This window comes from Gorilla gorilla, chromosome 9 (genome assembly GCF_029281585.2).
Source record: "Gorilla gorilla gorilla isolate KB3781 chromosome 9, NHGRI_mGorGor1-v2.1_pri, whole genome shotgun sequence".
Classification (NCBI taxonomy): Eukaryota; Metazoa; Chordata; class Mammalia; order Primates; family Hominidae; genus Gorilla; species Gorilla gorilla.
This window is the reverse complement of record NC_073233.2, coordinates 80,965,324-80,987,157: the sequence shown is the minus strand read 5'-3', so window position 1 is coordinate 80,987,157 and position 21,834 is coordinate 80,965,324. Positions and strand designations below refer to the sequence as shown.

The 21,834-nt window shown below is 38.4% G+C and overlaps 1 protein-coding gene across 3 annotated transcripts in view; it reads left to right on the top strand.

Annotated features, from left to right (window-relative positions):
* The window catches only part of FCHSD2 (FCH and double SH3 domains 2), a 306,616-nt gene that overhangs the window by 44,900 nt on the left and 239,882 nt on the right, over positions 1–21,834 (top strand). For all 3 annotated transcript variants that reach the window (XM_019037195.4, XM_019037196.4, XM_055356755.1), the window contains one exon: positions 13,375–13,420. In XM_019037195.4, the coding sequence (XP_018892740.1) occupies positions 13,375–13,420 (46 nt within the window). The remainder of the gene's footprint in view (positions 1–13,374; positions 13,421–21,834) is intronic.

Sequence of the window (21,834 nt, the reverse complement as noted above, 5' to 3'; positions counted from 1 at the left end):
TACAAAAAAAAAATAAATAAAATAAACCAAACAAACAAACCTAGGAAACTGAATCCAACAGCAAATCATTAAAAGGATTATCCACCACGACCAAGTGGGATTACATGCCTGCAATCCCAGGGAGCCACTTGGGAGGTTGAGGCAGGTGGATGGCTTGAGCTCAGAAGTTTAAGACCAGCCTGGGCAGCATGGTGAAACCCCATCTCTACAAAAAAATACAAAAATCAGCCAGGCCTGGTGGTGCATACCTGTAGTTCTAGCTATTTGGGAGGCTGAGGTGGGAGGATTGCTTGAGCCTGGGAGGTCGAGGCTGCAGTGAGCTGAGATTGTGCCACTATACTCCAGCTTGGATGACCAGAGTGAGACCCTGTCTCAAAAAAAAAACAACAAAAAAAATCCATCAATGAAATACATCACATTAGTAAGAGGAAGGACAGAACCACATGATTATCTCAGTAGAGGCAGAAAAAGCATTTGACATAATTTAACACTCTTTGATGATAAAAAGACTCAGAAAACTAGGAATGGAAGGAAATTTCCTTTTTTTTGGTTTGTTTTGAGACAAGGTCTCACGCTGTCCCCCAAGCCAGAGTGTAGTGACACGGTCTAGGCTGGGGAAACATGGAAATGTCCTTAACATGTTAAAGGGCACAAATGACAAGCTCACAGTAACATCGTACTCAGTGGTGAAAGACTGAACACTTTCCCTATAAGTTCAGGAAGAAGACAAGGATGCACCTTTTTACCATTGCTATTCTCTTGTGGTTTGACAGTCTATAATTCTATCTGGAAGTGGTATTTGCTCTCCTTCATCCTGTCCTGTCCTTTCCTTTCCTTTCCTTTCCTTTCCTTTCCTTTCCTTTCCTTTCCTTTGCTCTGTCACCCAGGCTGGAGTGCAGCAGTGCAATCTCGGCTCACTGCAACCTCTGCCTCCTGTGTTCAGGTGATTCTCCTGCCTCAGCCTTACCAGTAGCTGGAATTACAGGCGCCCGCCACCACATCTGGCTAAATTTTTTTTTTTTTTTTTTTTTTTTTTGTAGAGGCAGGGTTTCAACATGTTGGCCAGGCTGGTCTTGAACTCCTGACCTCAAGTGATCCACCTGCCTTGGCCTCCCTAAGTGCTGGGATTACAGGCGTGAGCCACTGTTCCCTGCCTGCTTTCTTTTTTAAATACAAGAAGTTTAAAAATTCATTTTAAATATTTGGTTACATATTATCTCTTTCATGACAGCATTTTGCTCATGGGTGTCCTTCTGCTACCATGTTTTTCCTGTTCTGTTTCTTCTTCTCTTAAAAATTTTACATCTGTTTAGATACCTCGTTCCTTCTTCCTTTATGGTGGTTTATTTTTGAATGAGAAGGTTTTTTTGTTTTGTTTTGTTCTTTGTTTTTTTCTAAAGCACTTTAGGATATTAGATGTTGGTAGCTCAGGGTTGTGTCTTTCAAATTTACAGCAGTTTTGTTTGTGAGCAGGTTTTGTGCATAACTTTTTTTTTTTTTTAATCCTCAGCCAGTCAGTGAAGATTGCTGCTGCAGGGCTGTTCATAGTGTAGGCTCTCTCACTATCTTTTTGCCACACCAGCAACTCGGTTTCTGCCAGCGTGGCTTGTTTGTGTGATTCCTTATTTAGTTCTGTCTCCTCTACTTCTTCAAACTATGAACAGGAAAGCTTCCTCCGCTAGCCCATGTTCCCTGCTTTTGTTGTTGCAAATGCGGAATTTAAGTTTAATACCTCAGGAAGTATGCTTGTACAAAGGTACTCCCGCTTTGAGTTTTGGAGCCTTGTGCCTTACCTTTCTCCTCTTATTCCAAGTTGTCTCTCCTTATGGCATATCATTCCCTTATATGTCCATACATATGTTTCCTAGTTTTATTGGAGATCATATTTCCAGTTATGTTTCTTACTCTCTTTGTTTCTTTTGGGTGATTTCTGACTGGAGGAGAGGGGAGATTCTGACTTTGTTATTTAAATGAGAAGTAGTTAAGATGTATTTTTTGTTAGTGTTTTGCACATTCATTTACTGAAAATGTTAAAACTGAATTAGATTTCATATTTATAAGCTGTGGAATGTGATATTGTCACTTATTTAGCAAATACTTTAATACATTTGCTGTGTGCCAAGTTTATCCCAAGTCCTTTATAAATATGTACTTAATTAATCCTCATAATAATCCTATGAGGTAGGTTTTCTTTTTATTCTTATTTTATTGATAGGAAACTGAAGCACAGTCAGGAAAGTTAACTCGCTCAAGGTCACCTAATTAATAAGACATAAGAACACTTCTAATTTTCATTCTATGACTATAGCATTTGTGGGCCTTGGCATCATCTGTTTATACTGTATTCAAATGAATCCCTTGAGAGCAGGGTCTGTGTTTCATTCATCTTTATATTCTCATTGCATATTTAGTAGAATTCCTGAAATCCAGAAGATATTCAATGGATGTTAGAGAATTAATATCTTTTATTAGGAGCCAAATAATTTGCTTTCTGCCAGACTTACAACATAGCTTCAGTTGTTCATTCCGCTTGCCTTGTTAAAAAATTTTTTTGTTTGTATTCTCAGGTCATCATTTTAGTGCTATTGCAGTATTTACTATAATAATACCTTTACAAACAGCCACTGTATTCCAGAACAAAATTAAGATATTTCTTTATGAAACAATTATCAATTTGCTGATAATAAAAGCACTAGTTCCCTTACACAAGTTTGCTGCCCATGCTAAAAATATTTTTATATACTAATATGAGGTATATTTAAGCAGTGTCATTTATAAAATAACAGGGGTCAAGTATCGTAGCAAAAATGAAGTGGTCATCTTGTTCATTTGTTTTTGTTACTGAGCTTTACTCCATTTAAGAATAAATATGTTACTGTTTATCCATGATCCCATTGATGGACAACTGGACTGTTTTTGGCTATTTATGACTAAATATGGTATAAATATTTTTGTAAAAGTGTTTTTGTGGACACGTTTTCATTTCTCTTGGTATATAACTAGTATTGGAATTGTTATATCAAAATAAATGTAAGTTTAATTATGTAAGACCAGACTTTTCCCCAAGTGGTTGTACCATTCACATTCCCACCAATGGCATGTTAGAGTTCCATTGCCCTTTATCCTCATTGCTATAGTTCAGTCTAATTTTTACCATTCTGGTAGATTTGTTTATCTTTATTCTTTTTTTTTGGTGCAGGGAGATAAGAGTCTTGCTCTGTAGCCCAGGCTGGAGTGCATTGGCGTGGTCTTGGCTCATTGTAACCTCTGCCTCCCGGGTTCAAGTGATACTCTTGCCTCAGCCTCCCGGGTAGCTGGGATTACAGATGTGCGCCACCACACCTGGCTAAGTTTTGTATTTTTAGTAGAGACGGGGTTTTGCCATGTTGGCCAGGCTGGGCTTGAACTCCTGACCTCAAGTTGTCCGCCTGGCTCGGCCTTCCAAAGTGTTGGGATTACAGGCATGAGCCACCACACCCAGTCCTATCTTTATTCTTAACATTCATCAGCTGGATGTGGTGGCTCACGCCTGTAATCCCAACACTTTGGGAGGCCGAGGTGGGCAGATCACCTGAGGTCGGGAGTTCGAGATCAGCCTGACCAACATGGAAGACCCCTGTCTCTACTAAAAATACAAAAAAAATTAGCTGGGCCTGGTGGTGCATGCCTGTAATCCCAGCTACTTGGGAGGCTGAGGCAGGAGAATCGCTTGAACCCGGGAGGTGGAGGTTGTGGTGAGCCAAGACCGCGTCATTGCACTCCAGCCTGGGCAACAAGAGCGAAACTCGGTCTCAAAATAAAAGAAATCATCAATACCCCATCCTCACTACCACCATTGGTAATTTGAACATTCTTAGGGATTTTGCTTATCTTGGTGATGAATTTAAATGGGTGCATTACAGCTCTTCTAAGACAGCTCTCAATTCTGACACCAGCTGTAAGTTCGAGAATCCCTAATACCTCCTTCACTTTGACACCAACTTCAAGGTTGGAGGTCTCCAAGACCACCTTTACTTCTGACACGACTTGCAATTTTGTGGGTCCCAAGACCACCTTAGATTCAATAATTTGCCAGGACTCTCAGAGCTCACTGAAAGTTTACTCAGTAAGGTTATGATTTATTATAGCAAAAGAGTAGAGTTTAAAATCAGCCAAGGGAAGAGGTGTACAGAGCAGGGTCTAAGAGAGTTCCAGTCAGAGCTTCCCATTGTCCTCTGTGGAACTGTACAGTGTTCACTTCTTCTGCAACGATGTGTGACAGTATGCACAGAGTCTTGCCAATTAGGAAAGCCTACCTGAGTCTTGGTATGCAGTTTTTATTGCGGTTCAGTCACTTAGACATGATTACTACTCATGCGGCTGGCCTTAGCCTCCAGCCTCTCCAGAGGTTGAGATGATACTGAGTGACCCAAGGCTCATCATCCCACCCACCCCCGATGAAATCATATTGTTAGCATAGACTATTTGGTGTGGCCCAAGGTCCCCAGGTAGACAAAAACACTTATGTCAGGCAAGATATTCCAAGGGCTTAGAGATTACCTCCCAGAAGCCAAAGACAAAGGTGTAAGAGCTGTCTTTGGGTAGGGTTAATCCTTTACTGTATACTCCGATGCCTTCCTTGATTTGATATACACAAAATGCTTGTTTTAACTGATATAGTGTGACCAAAATCAAGAAACTTGATTGGTCCATGTGGATGTAGATTGTGATCTTGGTTCTGCGTGTCTCAGGAGCTAACCTACTGAGCTATTAATCAAATTTATGAAGAGTCTGAAAACCGATTATGTAGTTTTTGTCTATTGTTTCAGTCATTCATTCAGCAAACATTTTTTAAACTTTTTACAATGTTCAATCACTGTGCCAAACATATAAATACTAAGATACAGAGTATACTTAAATGCTCTCAAGGAGCTCCATAGTCAATTCATAGACAGTCACAATACTTAAAGCAGATGCTATGTTAGAAGATGCCGGGCCAGGTATGGTGGCTTGTGCCTGTAATCCCAGCACTTTGGGAGGCTGAGGTGGAAGAATCACTGGAAGCCAGGAGTTTGAGATCAGCCTCAGCAACATAGCAAGACCCCTTCTCTACAAAAAAAAAAAAAACTTAAAAAATTAGCCGGGTGTGGTGGTGTACACCTATAGTCCCAGCTACTTGGGAGGCTAAGGAGGGAGGATGACTTCATCTCATGAGTTAGAGGTTGCTGTGAGCTATGATCACGCCAATGTACTCCAGCCTTAGTGATGGAGCAAGACCCTACCCCTAAAAAAGAAGATGCTGGAGGATCTCAGAGGAGGTATATCTGAATCACAAGAGGAATTCAGGAAGGCTTCTCAGATGAGATCATACTTTCAGCTAGGTTTTGTTTTTTTTGAGACTGAGTCTCATTCTGTCGCCCAGGCTAGAGTGCAGTGGCACAATTTCAGCTCACTGCAACCTCTGTCTCCCTGGTTCAAACAATTCTCCTGCCTCAGCCTCCTGAGTAGCTGGGATTACAGGTGCACGCTACCAGCTAATTTTTTGTATTTTTAGTAGAGATGGGGTTTCACCATGTTGGCCAGGCTAGTCACGAACTTCTGACCTCAAGTCATCCACCTGCCTCGGCCTCCCAAAGTACTGGGATTACAGGCATGAGCCACCACGCCCAGCATCAGCTAGGTTTTAAAGAATGAGGAAGAGTTAGGCCAAATAACAGGGGAGGAAATTCCAAGTGGAAAAGACCACATTTGCTAGAACATGAAAGCATGAGCCTACTGGTCCTTTTAAGAAACTTAGCTGGGGCATAACGTGTGAATGTGGTTTGACATTCTATAATTCTGTCTGGAAGTGATATTTGCTTTCTTTTCTTTTTTCTTTTTTTTGAGATGGAGTCTCACTCTGTGGCCCAGGCTGGAGTGCAGTGGCATGATCTTAGCTCACTGCAACCTCCGCCTCCCAGGTTCAAGTGATTCTCCTGCCTCAGCCTCCCATGTAGCTGGGATTACAGGCACCCAACACCACACCTGGCTAATTTTTTTTGTTGTTTGTATTTTTAGTAGAGGTGGGGTTTCACCATGTTGGCCAGGCTGGTCTCGAACTCCTGAACTCAAGTGATCTGCCCGCCTTGGCCTCCCAAAGTGCTGAGATTACAGGCATGAGCCACCATGCCTGGTCTAAAACGTGTCTTTACATACAGATTTATACATGAATGTGGATAGCATTATCCATAATACTCAGGATGTGGAAACCCAAATGTCTATCAATAAATGAATGAATAAACAAATTGTGGTATACTCATAGAATAGAACATTATTCAGCCATAAAAACAAATGAAGTATTGATACATACTACAACTTGGATAAACCTTACAAATGTATGCTAAGTGAAAGAAGTCAGACACAAAAGGTCACATATAATTTTTTTCATATGAAATATCCAGAATAGGCAAATTTGTAGAGACAAAAATTAGATTAGTAGTTAACAGGGGAGGAGAAGAAAGGGGAATGAAGCGTGATTACTTAATGGGTCTGGAGTGTTCTGGGGTGATGAAAAAGTTTGAAATTAGGGAGAGGTGGTGGTGGTTGTACAACATTTGTGAATGCACTAAATGTCACTGAATTGTTTACTTTAAAACAGTTGATTGCATATTATGTGAATTTCATCTCAATAAAAACATGCATTATATATATGCACATAGTTTACATTCAAATAGTACAAACAGGAATGTAGTAAAATGTCTTTCTTCTACTACTACTGCCAGTTTCTTCATGTGGAGCCCTTGTTAGGCTAGTCTCCTGTAATATTTTAGGGAGTTCTGTCACAGTGATTTCTAAGGGAACCAGAGTAGGCATTTTTGCACAGGACAGTTTTTGATGTGAGGAAATGCTGTAATTAAGAAGTATTGTAATTACCATAAATATATATGTGTAAACATTTTTATATGAAAAGATAGTATACATTATTCTGTACATTTTTTGTTTACTTAACATTAGATCTTCCTATCAAGTTATCCCAACACAATTTACTGATAATTCATCTTTTTTCCCTGAGAATTTTCAGTTACTAAATTTGTAGATATATTTAGGTATATTCCTGATTACTAACTTATGTTTTATTATCTCTGTCTACTTATGTTCCATTACCAAGCTATTTTAATTACTGTCACTTTAAAATTAATTTTTAACATCTGGTAAGGGTAGGCTTTTTAAAAAAAATTACTCTTTCTCAGAATTTTTATGGCTATTTTTACATGTTCATTTTTCTGTATGAAAATGCTTATCTAGTTAAAGAAAAATACTGTACTTTTGGATTAATGGCAAAGTTTTTCTCAATCTCCCAGGCCTTGGCAACCACTAATTTACTTTTTGTCTCTCTGGACTTGCTTATTCTAGACACTTTGTATAAATGAAATTCTAAAATATATGGCCTTTTGCATCCGTTTTCTTTCACTTAGTGTAATGTTATTGAGGTTCATCCATATTGTAGCATGTATCAGTACTTCATTGTTTCTTATGGCTGAATAACATTCCGTTATATAAATATACCACATCTTGTTTATACATTCATCAGTTGATGGACATGTGGGTTGTTTGTACTGTTTGGATATTATGAATAATGCTGCTGTGAACATTCATTTACCAGTTTTTGTGTGGACATGTGTTTTAAGTTTTCCTGGATATACACCTAGGAATAGAATTGTTGGATCATATGCTAATGATGTGTTTAACCAGTTTGGGAATTCCCAGATTGTTTTCCACAGAACCTGCACCATTTACTTTTCCACTAACGCTGTGAGAGTTCTAATTTCTTCACATACTTACCAATACTTGTTATTGTCTGTTTTATTATAGCACCCATTAATATCTTTTAAAAGTTTTATGAGACATTGATTCAGAATTTTAGCAAGTGCCTTTTCATCTTACATGGAGATTATCAGGTTTCTTCTGCTGTGCTCTCTTGATATATATATATGATACATTATAATGAATAGATTTCCAAATATTTATTGTGTGAATTTTGAGTAGTTGTTATCCCAGATTTGTCTTTTGCTTTAAAACAGGAAATTAGTTGGTAGACAAGTAACGTTTTACTAACAACTAAAAATGCCACTGAGAATATTTAAATTAGTTGATATGCACATCAAGGGTACAAAAGCTATTCCTTTTTCTTGTGGACTTCATGTGAATGTCCTTATTTTAAAATGAGTTATGTATAAACTTAAAAGCGTAAAAAATACATAATTTAAATATTTCCTTTTATCTTTTGTGAAATATAAAAAAATCCAACCTTCTACAAAATATATAGATAGGCTTTTTAGAGTTTTTTAAATAGTGAAAGTGTGAACTAGTTCATTTTAATTAGTCTCTTTTGCTTGGGTATTTGTAGTGGGTAGGGAGATAACATTTGGTAGTGCTGGTCATAATAATTTCTTAGTCCAATTTTAGAAAAACAACATGAGTGTAAAAAAAGTGTGTGTACATGTTTATGAATGTGCATTTTTTTAAAAAGGACTTTTTTTTCAAACATTATATGTTTACTAAAACACCAGAAATTATGGAAAGCAAAAGAAGAAAGTAAAGGAAGCCTATAATACCATGACCCAGAGAAAACTTTCATTACTATTTTAGTACACACACACAAACACACACACACATGTATGTATACAATCATGCATTGCTTAATGATGGGGATACATTCTAAGAAGTGCATTGTTAGGCAATTTCATCATTGTGTGAACATCATGGAGTACACTTACACAAACCATAGCCTACTACACACCTAAGCTGTATGATATAGCCTATTGCTCCTAGGCTACAAACCTGTACAACATGTTACTGTACTGAATACTGTAGGCAGTTGTAACATGATGGTATTTATATATCAAAACATATCTAAATATAGGAAAGATACAACAAAAATATGGTATGAAAGATTAAAAAATGGGCTGGGCAGTGTGGCTCATGTCTGTAATCCTAGCACTTTGGGAGGGCAAGGCAGAAGGATTGCTTGAGGCCAGGAGTTCAGGACCAGCCTAGGGAACATAGCGAGGAATGGAACAACAACAATTAGCCACATGTGGTGGCATGTGCCTGTAGTCCTAGCTACTTAAGAGGCTGAGGTGAGAGGATCACTTGAGCACAGGAATTGAAAGTTGAGAGTAAGCTATGATTGCATCACTGCACTCCAGCCTGGGAAACAGACGGAAAAAGATGAAAAATGGTATTACTGTGTAGGGCACTTGCCATGAATGGAGCTTAGGAGACTGGAAGTTGCTCTGGGTGAGTCAGTGATGCCATGTGAATGTAAAGGCCTAGGAAACTAATGTATACTGCTGTAGGAAACTAATGTATACTGCTGTAGGCTATTTATTTATTACACTATACACTTAGGCTGCACTAAATTTATTTTAAAAACTTTTTTTTTTTTTTTTTTTTGAGACAAAGCCTCGCTCTGTTGCCCAGGCTGGAGTGCAGTGGTGTGACCTCGGCCCACTGCAACCTGTGCCTCCCGGGTTCAAGCAATTCTCCTGCCTCAGCCTTCTGAGTAGCTGAGACTACAGGCATGCGCCACCATGCCTGGCTAATTTTTGTATTTTTAGTAGAGATGGGGTTTCACCATGTTGGCAGACTGGTCTCAAACTCCTGACCTCAAGTGATCCACCTGCCTTGGCCTCCCAAAGTGCTGGGATTACAGGGTGAGCCACCATACCTGGCCCAAAAACTTTTCTTTCTTCAGTAATAAATAAATTAACCTCAGCTCACTGTAACTTTTTTACTTTATAAACTTGTAAATTAAAAAAAAAACTTTTTTGACTTTTGAAATAGCATTTAGCTTAAAACACATATTGTACAACCGTATAAAAATATTTTCTTTATATCTTTATAAGCTTTTGACTATTTTTACAAATTTTTATTTTTTGGTACTTTTAACATTTTTTTGTCAAAAACAAAGACACACATACATTAACCTAGGCCTACACACTGTCAGAATCATCAATATTATTGTGTTCTGCCTTCACCTCTTGTCCCATACGAGGTCTTCAGGGGCAGTAACATGCATGGAGCTGTCATCTCCTATGATACAATGCCTTTTTCTGGTATACCTCCTGAAGGAGCTGCCTGAGGCTGTTTTACAGTTAGCTGTAGGACCTCATATAATTGGAATCATACAATATTTGTGTGTTTTTGATTGACTTATTTCACCTTGCATAATATTCTTAAGATTCATCCATATTGTAGCATATATCAGATTTGTCTTCCTTTTTAAAGCTGAATAATATTTCATTGTATATATCACATTGTATTTATCTATTCATTTCTGGGACACTTGGATTAATTCCCTGTTTTCATTTAAGTTATCTAATTTGCTGGTGTACAGTTGCTTATAATACTCTTACAATCTTTTTACTTCTATAGAACAGTAGTAGTGTTCACCACTTTCATTTCTGATTTTGGTAATTAGTGTTTTCCCTTTTTTCCTAAGTCCACCTAAGTCCTAGGTAAAGTTTGTCAATTTTGTTGATCTTTCTGAAGAACCAACTTTTGGTTTCATTGATTTTCTGTATTATTTTTCTACTGTCTTTGTTTATCCCTTTTCTAATCTGTATTATTAATATTTCCTTCTTTCTGCTAACTTTGGGTTTAATTTGTTCTTTTTCTAGTTCCTTAAGTTGTAAAGTTAGGCTGTTGATTTGAGATTGATCTTTTGTTTTTTGTTTGTTTGTTTGTTTTGAGATGGAGTCTCACTCTCTTTCCCAGGCTGGAGTGCAGTGGTCCTAGCTTGGTTCACTGCTACCCCCACCTCCGGGTTCAAGCAATTCTCCTGCCTCAGCCTCCCGAGTAGCTGGGACCACAGGCACGCACCACCACGCCCAGCTAATTTTTGTATTTTTAGTAGAGAAGGAGTTTTGCCATGTTGGCCAGGCCTGTCTTAAACTCCTGGCCTCAAGTGATCCACCCACCTCTATCTCTCAAAAGTGCTGGGATTACGGGCGTGAGCCACTGAGCCCAGCCTCATCTTGTAAAATAATGTAAGTATTTGAAGCTGTAAATTTCCCCCGTAGCACTGCTTTCTTTTCATATTTACATTTTGCCCACACATAGTTTTCTTTAGTTTTACCATTTTGCCCTTTAATTATTTGAACATCTTTAAAACCATTGTTTTAGTATCTTTGTTTAGTAGATCTGCCATCAATTCTTTTTCAGGGACAATTTGTATTGGCTTGTTTTCCCCTTTCAATGGGCCATACTTCTCTCCTTCTTAGCATGCCTTGTGATTTTTGTTGAAAACTGGAGATTTGAATGTAATAATGTGGTAACTCTGCTCTCATTTTTTTTTAAACATCAACTTGAACCAGAATACCAGATTTTTGGTAACTCTGCTAATCAGATTCCCCTCCTTGCCCAGGGATTTTTTTTTTTTAATAGTTAAAAAGTTTTTAAATGTTGTAGGTAGTCTGTACTGAGCTGTGCCTGAAGTGTTAAAATCAGGTCTTCTGAAGTCTTTTGTGAACCTGCACCTTCCCGTGGGTTTGTGTGGCGACTTTTCAATTTCTCCCTTAAATGTGGTTGCTTTAGAATGTCTTACTCTTCAAGATCTGGCTCTCAAAAGGGGAAAAAGAGAAAAATTAAGGGAGAAGGAAGAGGCATCAGTTCTTTAAATCCTCCGAAAGTCATTTCAGTCAGGAGAGGAACTTGCATCAATGTTGAGGGAAATGCAACAACAGTGGTCATCCCCTCTCTTTCAGTTGACTCCTAGTTCCAAAATGGTTACATGATTCATTCTGCCAGTGCAATTGTTACCTAGCCTGGGAGTCAGATTCCTGGTGTTTACTAAGCTGCCATCTCCCAGAATCCTCTCTCATTGCTTAACCTTGAATGCACTGGAGACTTTTTTTTAATAAACATTGAAAAAAAATTTTATAGTCTTCGTTTTATTGTATTGGCCATTTGAAGCACTCTTGAATAAGCATGAATCTTTAGGTTTAAGGTGAAACTTCTTCCATTTGTTATTTTGAAATTAAGAAATTATTTACTCAAAACAAATATAGTAAGATCTTAAACAGTTATATTTTTATATAAGAAATCAAGTCATTTGGTGAATTTAAATGATTTTTAAGATGAGAATTTTGGTTTCTTGACTTTTTCTTTATTTCAGTGCTTTCCTTTTTTTTTTTTTTTTTCATCCTTCTTACTCTTATGTCTTTGCACTGGTGCAATGATTTTAAGAGCACCGATTCCTGGCACATAACGGTAAAGTCTTTAAACTCAGGATATTCAAGGTAAATTGTCAGTAGTACCACATTTTGTTGACTCTACAATGCCTATGTTTGTAAGGTACACTGTTATTTTATATACCGTTAAGATGGAGGAAAATACTGCCAATCATCATTAAAAGATGCATTCCAGTATCATAAATGTTAATACAGGTAAAGGATGTACTGGCTAAGCGCGTTGGCTCATGCCAGTAATCCCAGTGCTTTGGGAGGCCAAGGCAGGAGGATTGCTTTGAGGCCAGGAGTTCGAGACCAGTCTGGGAAACATATCAAGACTCCATCTCTACAAGAAGTATTTAAAAATTAACCAGATGTGGTGGTGTGCACCTGTAGTCCCAGCTACTTAGGAGGCTGAGGTGGGAAGATCTCTTGAGCCCAGGAATTAAAGGCTGCAGTGGGCTAGGACCTCACCACCGCACTCAAGCCTAGGCAACAGAACAAGACCCTATCTCTAAAAAAAGAAAAAAGAAAAGAAAAGGGTATACCTTAGAATCTTTGAAATATAATACATGTATGGAAAGTGTGCTCTCATCATATCACAATTTGTAGTGGCCTTGTACATTGTTTTGTAATGCTTATAAAAAACTGGAGTGAAGGAAACATTTTGAGCATTTTTCATATTCAGAAGCCAATCAAAATTTGATTTTCACATTGTTTTCATTAGTTCCCTCTTACATTGGTTAAGTCCAGTAAACATCTTTAGTGCCTAATATATAGTAGCTATTCTTATAACAGTAGCCAACATTTATATAGGTTTTACTGTGTGGTAGGCACTATTTTGAGTGCTTTATGTATTTCAAGTAACTAAATTTTATAATATCCCTATGAGGTGAGTACTGTTATTATCCCCATTTTAGCAAGGAGGAAACTGAGGAAGAGAGAAGTCAAATGACTTGGACAAGGTCATACGGCTAGTAAGTGGTACAGCTGGGGTTTGAATGTAGATCCTCTGACTGTAGAGACCATGCTGTTAGCAGTATTCCTAAGCACATAAAGATGAATAAAATATTGTCCTTTCCTTCACATATCTTAACCAGGCAGTATTTGAAGGTGTGTTGATAGATTTACATTAAATTATTAAGTTATCCTTCTGGTAATTAATTTTTCTTTGTATTTTTAGGACATTCAGTCAGAAGAAGGCTGCTATTGAAAGAGAGTATGCACAGGTAAGCTTGAAATTGGAGGTCCCATTCTAGGTATACTTCTTTTCCGTGGCTTAAGGACAGAAATGGTTTTTGGAGAGAAGCCATAGTATCCCTATGCCTTCCTTTTCTTGTTATTTCTTTCTTTTTTTTTTTTTTCCTGAGATGGAGTCTCGCTTTATTGCGAGGCTGGAGTACAGTGGCGCAATGTTGGCTCACTGCAACCTCCGCCTCCCAGGTTCAAGTGATTCTCCTGTGTCAGCCTCCTGAGTAGCTGGGACTACAGGCGTGTGCCACCACACCCAGCTAATTTTTGTATTTTTAGTAGAGACAGGGTTTCACCATGTTGGCCAGGATGGTCTCGATCTCTTGACCTCATGATCCGCCTGCCTTGGCCTCCCAAAGTGTTGGGATTACAGGCATGAGCCACTGTGCCCAGCCCTTTTCTTGTTATTTCTGTCTCATTTTGATCCCCCACTTTGCTGCCTTTGAATCATTATAAAGAAGGTTGTAAACCTGGAGGAGACATTATTTACTATATTTGTAAAGTATTTACAAGTATGAATAATAATACTTTTTACAAGTATGTTGATTTATTCTTCTTTATATGCCCCATTCTCTGCAGTTTATGAAAGGTTAATTTTTCATCACGCATTTAGTTCTCATTATGACTGTGTTGATAAAGAGTAATAATGCTTTTAGTGGATGACATGGAGCTTTTCCTAGGGAAATTGAAGCATTTCCTTCTTTAATTTTACTTAGATCTTTAGTGGAGTCCAGATTACAAAATGTGACAAGAAAAAATTATGTTGATGTATCATTTTGTGGTTGTATAAGAATTAATAACTACTCTTTCATGTACAAAGATAATTTGATACAGTTTGAAAATTTTGACCCTTTAAGCAATTACTTTATATGTGGGGGAGTATTCTAAAATTGTTATTTCCTTCTGCAAATTGTAAAAGTTGTCTTTGTAGCAAAAATTTTAAAATATGGGAGATTGTTAGAAGGAAAAATTAACATACTGTAAATTTTCTACATGGTAACCACTATTGCTGCTACTGTTGTTATTCTCATTATAAATAATGAGAGATTGGGGCATGACTCTTTTAGGCTTTGTCAGATTTTTTAATGAAATTCTAATTTCATTATAGTTAATTTTGTAGCTGTCTGCCTTTATTTTTGATTTGATAATCTTAGAAGAAAATCACCTATTCCTTGAAAGCTAGACAGAACTAATTAATTCATTGGTTCAATCAGTAGTTGTTGAGTGCTTATTGTGTATCAGGTGCTTTACATAATGAATAGCATCAGTTTTAATATTTCTGTTGAATGCTTTTTCTTTTCTTTTTTTTTTGGGGGGGACGAGTCTCACTCTGTGATCCAGGCTAGAGTGCAGTGGTGCGATCTCGGCTCACTGCAACTTCCACCTCCCAGATTCAAGCGATTCTCCTGCCTCAGCCTCCTGAGTAGCTGGGATGACAGGCACACGCCACCACGCCCAGCTAATTTTTTGTATTTTTAGTAGAGACTGGGTTTCACCATGTTGGCCAGGATGGTCTCAATCTCTTGACCACGTGAACCGCCTACCTCGGCCTCCCAAAGTGCTGGGATTACAGGCGTGAGCCACCGCGCCCAGCCGATTTTTGTATTTTTAGTAGAGACGGGATTTTGCCATGTTGGCCAGGCTGGTCTCGAACTCCTGACCTTAGGTGATCCACCCACCTCGGCCTCCCAAAGTGCTGGGATTACAGGCGTGAGTCACCGCGCCCGATCTTGAATGCTTTTTCTATGCCTGTATAATAAATACTAGTAATGATAGCTGACATTTATTGAATCCTTACTTTGTACCATGCTCTGAGTATTTTATATATGTTATCTGGTTTGATCCTTTCAAACCTGTGAAATAGCAACAGTTATGATGCCCTTTACAAATACACTTTCATACATGTACACTACATATATATTTATAAAATTGAGATGACGGGCTGGGCGCGGTGGCTCACGCCTGTAATCCCAGCACTTTGGGAGGCCGAGGCAGGCGGATCCCGAGGTCAGGAGATCAAGACCATCCTGGCTAACACGGTGAAACCCTGTCTCTACTAAAAATACAAAAAATTAGCTGGGCGAGGTGGCGGGCGCCTGTAGTCCCAGCTACTCGGGAGGCTGAGGCAGGAGAATGGCGTGAACCCGGAGGCGGAGCCTGCAGTGAGCCGAGATCGCGCCACTGCACTCCAGCCTGGGCAACAGCGAGACTCCGTCTCAAAAAAAAAAAAAAAAAAAAAAAAAAAAAAGAAGTAAAATTGAGATGAAAGTCTGTGATACGCTATTTTAGCCAAGTGCAGTGGCACATGCTTGTAATCCCAGCTAGTAGGGAGGCTGAGGCAGGAGAGTTGCTTGATCCCTGGAGCCGGAGATTGCAGTGACCTCAGATAGTGCCATTGGACTCTAGCCTGGGCGATGGGAGTGAAACCCTGTCTAAAAAAAAAATAGAAAGAAAAAAAGTCTATGATATGCTTTAAAAATTTTTAATACAAAATCAAAATTTTTATATGATATAGTCTTCTGTAACAAGATTTATTTATTTATTTAATTGAGATGGAGTCTCACTCTGTCACCCAGGCTGGAGTCCAGTGGCGCCATCTTGGCTCACTGCAACCTCCACCTCCCAAGTTCAAGCAATTCTCCTACCTCATCCTCCCGAGTAGCTGGGACTACAGGTGCGTGCCACCATGCCCTTCTAATTTTTGTATTTTTAGTAGAGTTGGGGTTTCACCATAGTGGGCAAGATGATCTCGATCTCTTGACCTTGTGATCCACCTGCCTCAGCCTCCCAAAGTGTTGGGATTTCAGGCATGAGCCACAGTGCCTGGCCGATTTAAAGTTTTAATCAAGTAAATAGGACATGTTTATTATTTAAAATGTAAAATAGTACATTAAATTTTATGAAAAGTGAGTCCTCTGCTCCAATCCCAGTCTTTTTCCACAAAGATTAAAAGTGGATGTCTACTTTGGTTCTCCTGATGATTATTTCTATTTCTTTATTTTATTTTATTTTATTTTATTTTTGTTGTTTTTTTGAGACAGAGTCTTGCTCTGTCACCCAGGAAAAACTAGAGTGCAGTAGTGCAGTCTTGGCTCACTGCAACTTCCGCCTCCTGGGTTCAAGTGATTCTCCTGCCTCAGCCTCCTGAGTAGCTGGGATTACAGGTGCCTGCCATCACACCCGGCTAATTTTTGTCTTTTTAGTAGAGATGGAGTTTCACAATGTTGTCCAGGCTGGTTTTGAACTGCTGACCTCAGATCATCCGCCCACCTCAGCCTCCCAAAGTGCTGAGATTACAGGTGTGAGCCACCATGCCCAGCCTCTATATCTTTAAATAATATGCTTATAACTCACTCTTTGTCAATTCTAGACATTATCACTTGATTACCTATAATAAATGAGAAACTTACTAAGCCATTCCTCTCCAGCCTACTCTTTTCAATATAATTGTGGCACTACTTTAGTACCTTTGTTACTTTTGTAACTCTAAATGATATATTTAAACTTGGTCTTTTTTTTGTTAAATACATATATGCACATAGATATTTATGCTATGTATCTGTGTGTAAATATGAATGTATGCAGGTACAGTGGAATTACATTTTACAGAGTGGTCAAAGTTAAAGTCAAATTTACCCTTGAAAAATTTCTTTTCTTTCTTTCTTTTTTTTTTTTTTTTTTTTGAGACAGGATCTTGCTCTATCACCCAGACTGGATTGCAGTGGCACAATCAGCTTAGTGTAATCTTGAACTCCTGGGATCATGTGATCCTTCTGCCTCAGCCTACTGAGTGGCTGGGACTACAGGTGCATGCCACCATACCCGTCTAGTATTTTTATTTTGTAGGGACAGGGTCTTACTATGTTGCCCAGGCTGGTCTCGAACTCCTGGGTTCAAGTAATTCTCCGGTCTCAGCCTCTCAAAGCACTGGGGATTAGAGGCATGAACTACTGCGCCTGGCTGAAAAATTTCTTTAAACGTCTCTCAAATAGATTATAGCTAGTTTTGTTTATACAATCCTATATAATAATGTATGTAAACTATGTAACGTATCTAATAATGCATTTTTAAAATTTTTATAAAGTAATCATATGCAGAAATTAAAATACTCCAGTGTGTCTCTGCTTGGGAAAATCGAGCCCATTTATAGAGAGCCAGTTTACTGCCTGTTTCTGTTACTTATCACATTTGCCCTTTAGATGATCCTTCTGAGTTCTTACTCTTTAATGTTCTCCCAATTAATTTTCAACTTATTTTCTGAGTATATAGACAAAGATATTTCCATCCTCTTTTTTTGGTTGTGTAAACATTGTTTTTACTTCTTGTCAATAGTAGAGAAACCTCTGAAATAATTAGCATATTCTTTCTATAGATTTTGCCAGTATGCATTGATTATTTCAGGCTTATTTGCATTTCCTGTATGGGGACAGGATGTGGTCAGAGAGGACAGTTGCATTATTTAAATTATTTACTTCTAGGCCAGGCAAAGTGGCTCACGCCTGTAATCCCAGCACTTTGGGAGGCTGAAGCGGGCAGATCACGACGTCAGGAGTTCGAGACCAGCCTGACCAACATGGTGAAACCCCGCCTCTACTAAAAATACAAAAAAAATTAGCCAGGCGTCGTGGCGGGTACCTGTAATCCCAGCTACTCAGGAGGCTGAGGCAGGAGAATCACTTGAAACCAGAAGGCAGAGGTTTCAGTGAGCCGAGATCACACCACCACACTCCAGCCTGGGCAACAGAGCAAGACTGTCTCAAAAAAAAAAAAAAATTTTTTTTCTCTTAACTCTTTTGGCTTAGTGTAGACTTGAAATTTTGGGGAATACATTTTAAAAAGTTGAAATATAGCCTATTTATAGTAAGATGGACAAGTCCTTAGTACACTGTTTGATAAATTTTTGTGAACACACTCATGTAACTATTATCCAGATTAAGGTATAGAACATTACCAGCAGGCCAGGTGCAGTAGCGCACGCCCGTAATCCCAACACTTGGTGAGGCCAGATCATATTGATCACTTTAGATCAGGAGTTTCAGACCAGCCTGGACAACATAGTGAGGCCCCATCTCTATAAAAAATAAAAAAAAATTAGCCAGGCGAGGTGACGCATGCCTCTAGTCCTAACTACTTGGAGACTGAAGCAGGAGGATCACGTGAGTCCAGGATTTCAAGGCTGCAATGAGCTGTGATCGCACCACTGTGCTCCAGACTTGGTGACAGAGTGAGACCTTGTCTCTAAAAAAGAACAATCCCCTATCCCCCAAGAACATTATCAGGGCCCCAGAAGCAGTTAATATTCATACCTTTCAATGGCAACCAGTACTTTTTTTTTTTTATCAGAATAGTTGTTATTTTTGGATTTCTAATTTTTGAACTTAAATGGCGTCATAGAATATGTACCCTTCTGTGTCTGATTTCTTTCATTCAGTATTCAGCTTTTAAGCTTCATGCGTGTTGTTGCATGTAGTAGTAGTTCATTCTTTATTGTGTCCACTGAATGAATATATCACAATTTATACTGATAGAGAAAATTCCTATTGTTCTTGTTTTGTATGACTTTTGAGTAGGGCTTCTAAACAAAGGTTTTATACGTGTCTTTAAGTGGACATATGAACATATCTTTCTTTGGTATATGTCTAGGGGTAGAACTGCTAGGGCATCGGGCATGTGGTATGTTCTACTTTAGTAGATACAGCCAGTTTTCCAAAGTGACTGTACCAGTTGACATTCTCACCAGCAATGTATGAGAGTTCCAGGTGCTTCATATCTTTGCTAAAGTTTAGTATTCTCTAAAATTAAAAAGACTGACATTTTGATGAGTATATAGTAGTATCTCATTTTCTTTTTAATAAGCTTTAGAAAAATTGACATATACATACAGAGAAGAGTACAAGTCATAATTATGTAGCTTCAGGAATTTTCAAGGCAAACACATCCATATAACTAGCACCCAGGTCAAGAAACACATTAACAGCATCCCAGAAATTCCTCTTGTTCCCTGCCATTACTGCCCTCACTCTTACTCAAGGAATCTACTATACTGACTTAAAAAAATAACTTTATTGTTATGTAATTGATACACAATAAGCCACACAATATATAATTTGATAAATTTTGACATGAGTATGTACCTGTGAAACTAGCATCACAAGCAAGATAATGAACACATCTGTAAGCCCCCAAAGTTTTCCTTTGTATCCTTATAATCCCTCTCTCCCAGCTGGCTTCTTCATTTAGCATTAACTATTTTGTAGTTTATGTTGTTGTGTGCATCAGTATTTCATTTTTTATTGCCGTGTAGTATTCCATTGTATGGATATACCACAGTTTATCCATTTTCCTGTTGATGGACATGTGAGTTATTTCTGTTTTTTGAGTATTATAAATAAAGTTGCTATAAACATTTGTGTATGGATAAGTGGTTTCATTCCTCTTGGGTAAGTGGAATGGAATGGCTGAATCATTTTTAACTTTTTAAATAACTGCCAAACTGTATTCCAAAGAGTTTGTTCCCACCAGCTGTGTATGTGAGTTCTAGGTGCTACATGTCTTCCTCAACACTAGATATAGTCTTCTTAATTTTTGATATTGTGATAGATGTGTAGTAGTATTTATTGTGGTTTTAATTTGTATTTACCTAATATCTAATGATGCTAAGCATCATTTTCATGTGTTTATTTGCCATCTGTATATATTCTGTGGTGAGGTGTTTGTTCAAATATTTTATTGATTTTTTTTAAATTGGGTTGTTTGGTTTCTTAATTTTTAAAGAAACATTATTATTAAAGTTTTCAAACATGTGAAAGTAGAATGAATGAGCGTAACAAACTTTTTTTTTTCTTTTTTCTTTTTCTTTTTTTTTGAGACAGAGTCTCGCTCTGTCGCCCAGGCTGGAGTGCAATGGCATAATCTTGTCTCACTGTAAGCTCCGCCTCCCGGGTTCATGCCATTCTCCTGCCTCAGCCTCCTGAGTAGCTGGGACTAAAGGTGCCCGCCACCACGCCTGGCTAATTTTTTGTGTTTTTAGTAGAGACGGGGTTTCACCATGTTAGCCAGGTTGGTCTCGATCTCCTGACCTCGTGATCCACCCATCTTGGCCTCCCAAAGTGTTGGGATTACAGGCGTGAGGCACTGCGCCGGGCCTAGCATAACAAACTCTTATTAGCTATCACCCAGCTTCTACTAGTATCAATACATTACAAAATTTGTTCATTTATAGCTTCCCACCTGCTATCCCTTGCTGGTTACTTTAAAAAATACTTTTATGTATACTTTTAATTTATATACCGTTAATGATTCATCAATCTTAAGTATATAATTAAGTGATTTTTACAAACATACAAAGTTATGCCATAATCAGCACAATTCAGTTTTAGAACATTGCCATTGTTCCAGTTCATTTCCTGTGGCTGTTTGAAGTCAGTCTCTACTTTTATCCTGAGCCCAAAGTAACCATCAGCTTTATGTCTCTCTAAAATTGCCTCTTCTGGACATATCATACAAATGTAATCATATGGTATGTCTCCTTTCTTGTCTGTCTTCTTTCGCTTAGCAGATATTTTTGAGGTTCTTACATGTTTTACTATGCATCATTAATTTATTCCTTTTTATTGGTGAGTAGTGTTTCTTGGCACAGATATATAACATTTTGTTTATCCATTCACCAACTGGTGAACATTAGATTGCTTCCCATTTTCCCATGTTTCAAATTTGGTTATTAGGTATAATGCTGCCTAATAACCATATTTGTCTTTATTTAGACATGTTTTCATATTTCATATTCTAGTCTTTATTTAGACATGTTTTCATATTTCTTGGGTATGTACTAAGAGTAGAATTTTCACATCATTTGGTGATTTTATGTTTAACATTTTTTTGTTTGTTTTTGAGATGGGTTCTCACTCTGTTGCCCAGGCTGGAATAAAGTGGTATGATCATGGCTCACTGCAGCCTCGACCTCCCGGGGCTCAGGTGATTCTCCTATGTCAGACTCCCAAGTAGCTGGGACTACAGGTGTGCACCACCATGCCTGGCTAATTTTTGTGTTTTTAGTAGAGATGAGGTTTTGCCATGTTGCCCAGGCTGGTCTCGAACTCCTGGGCTCAAGCGATCCGACTGCATTGGCCTCTCATTGTGATGGGATTACAGGCGTGAGCTACCATGCCTGGCCCCCGTGTTTAACGATTTTTTCTTTGTTGATTTTTTTTTCTTTTGAGACAGTCTTGTCAGTGGTGTGATCTTGGCTTACTGCAAACTCTGCCCCCTGGGTTCAAGAAATTCTCATGCGTCAGTCTCCTGAGTAGCTGGGATTACAGGCACACACCACCACTCCCAGCTAATTTTTGTACTTTTAGTAGAGATGGGTTTTGCTGTGTTGGTCAGGCTGGTC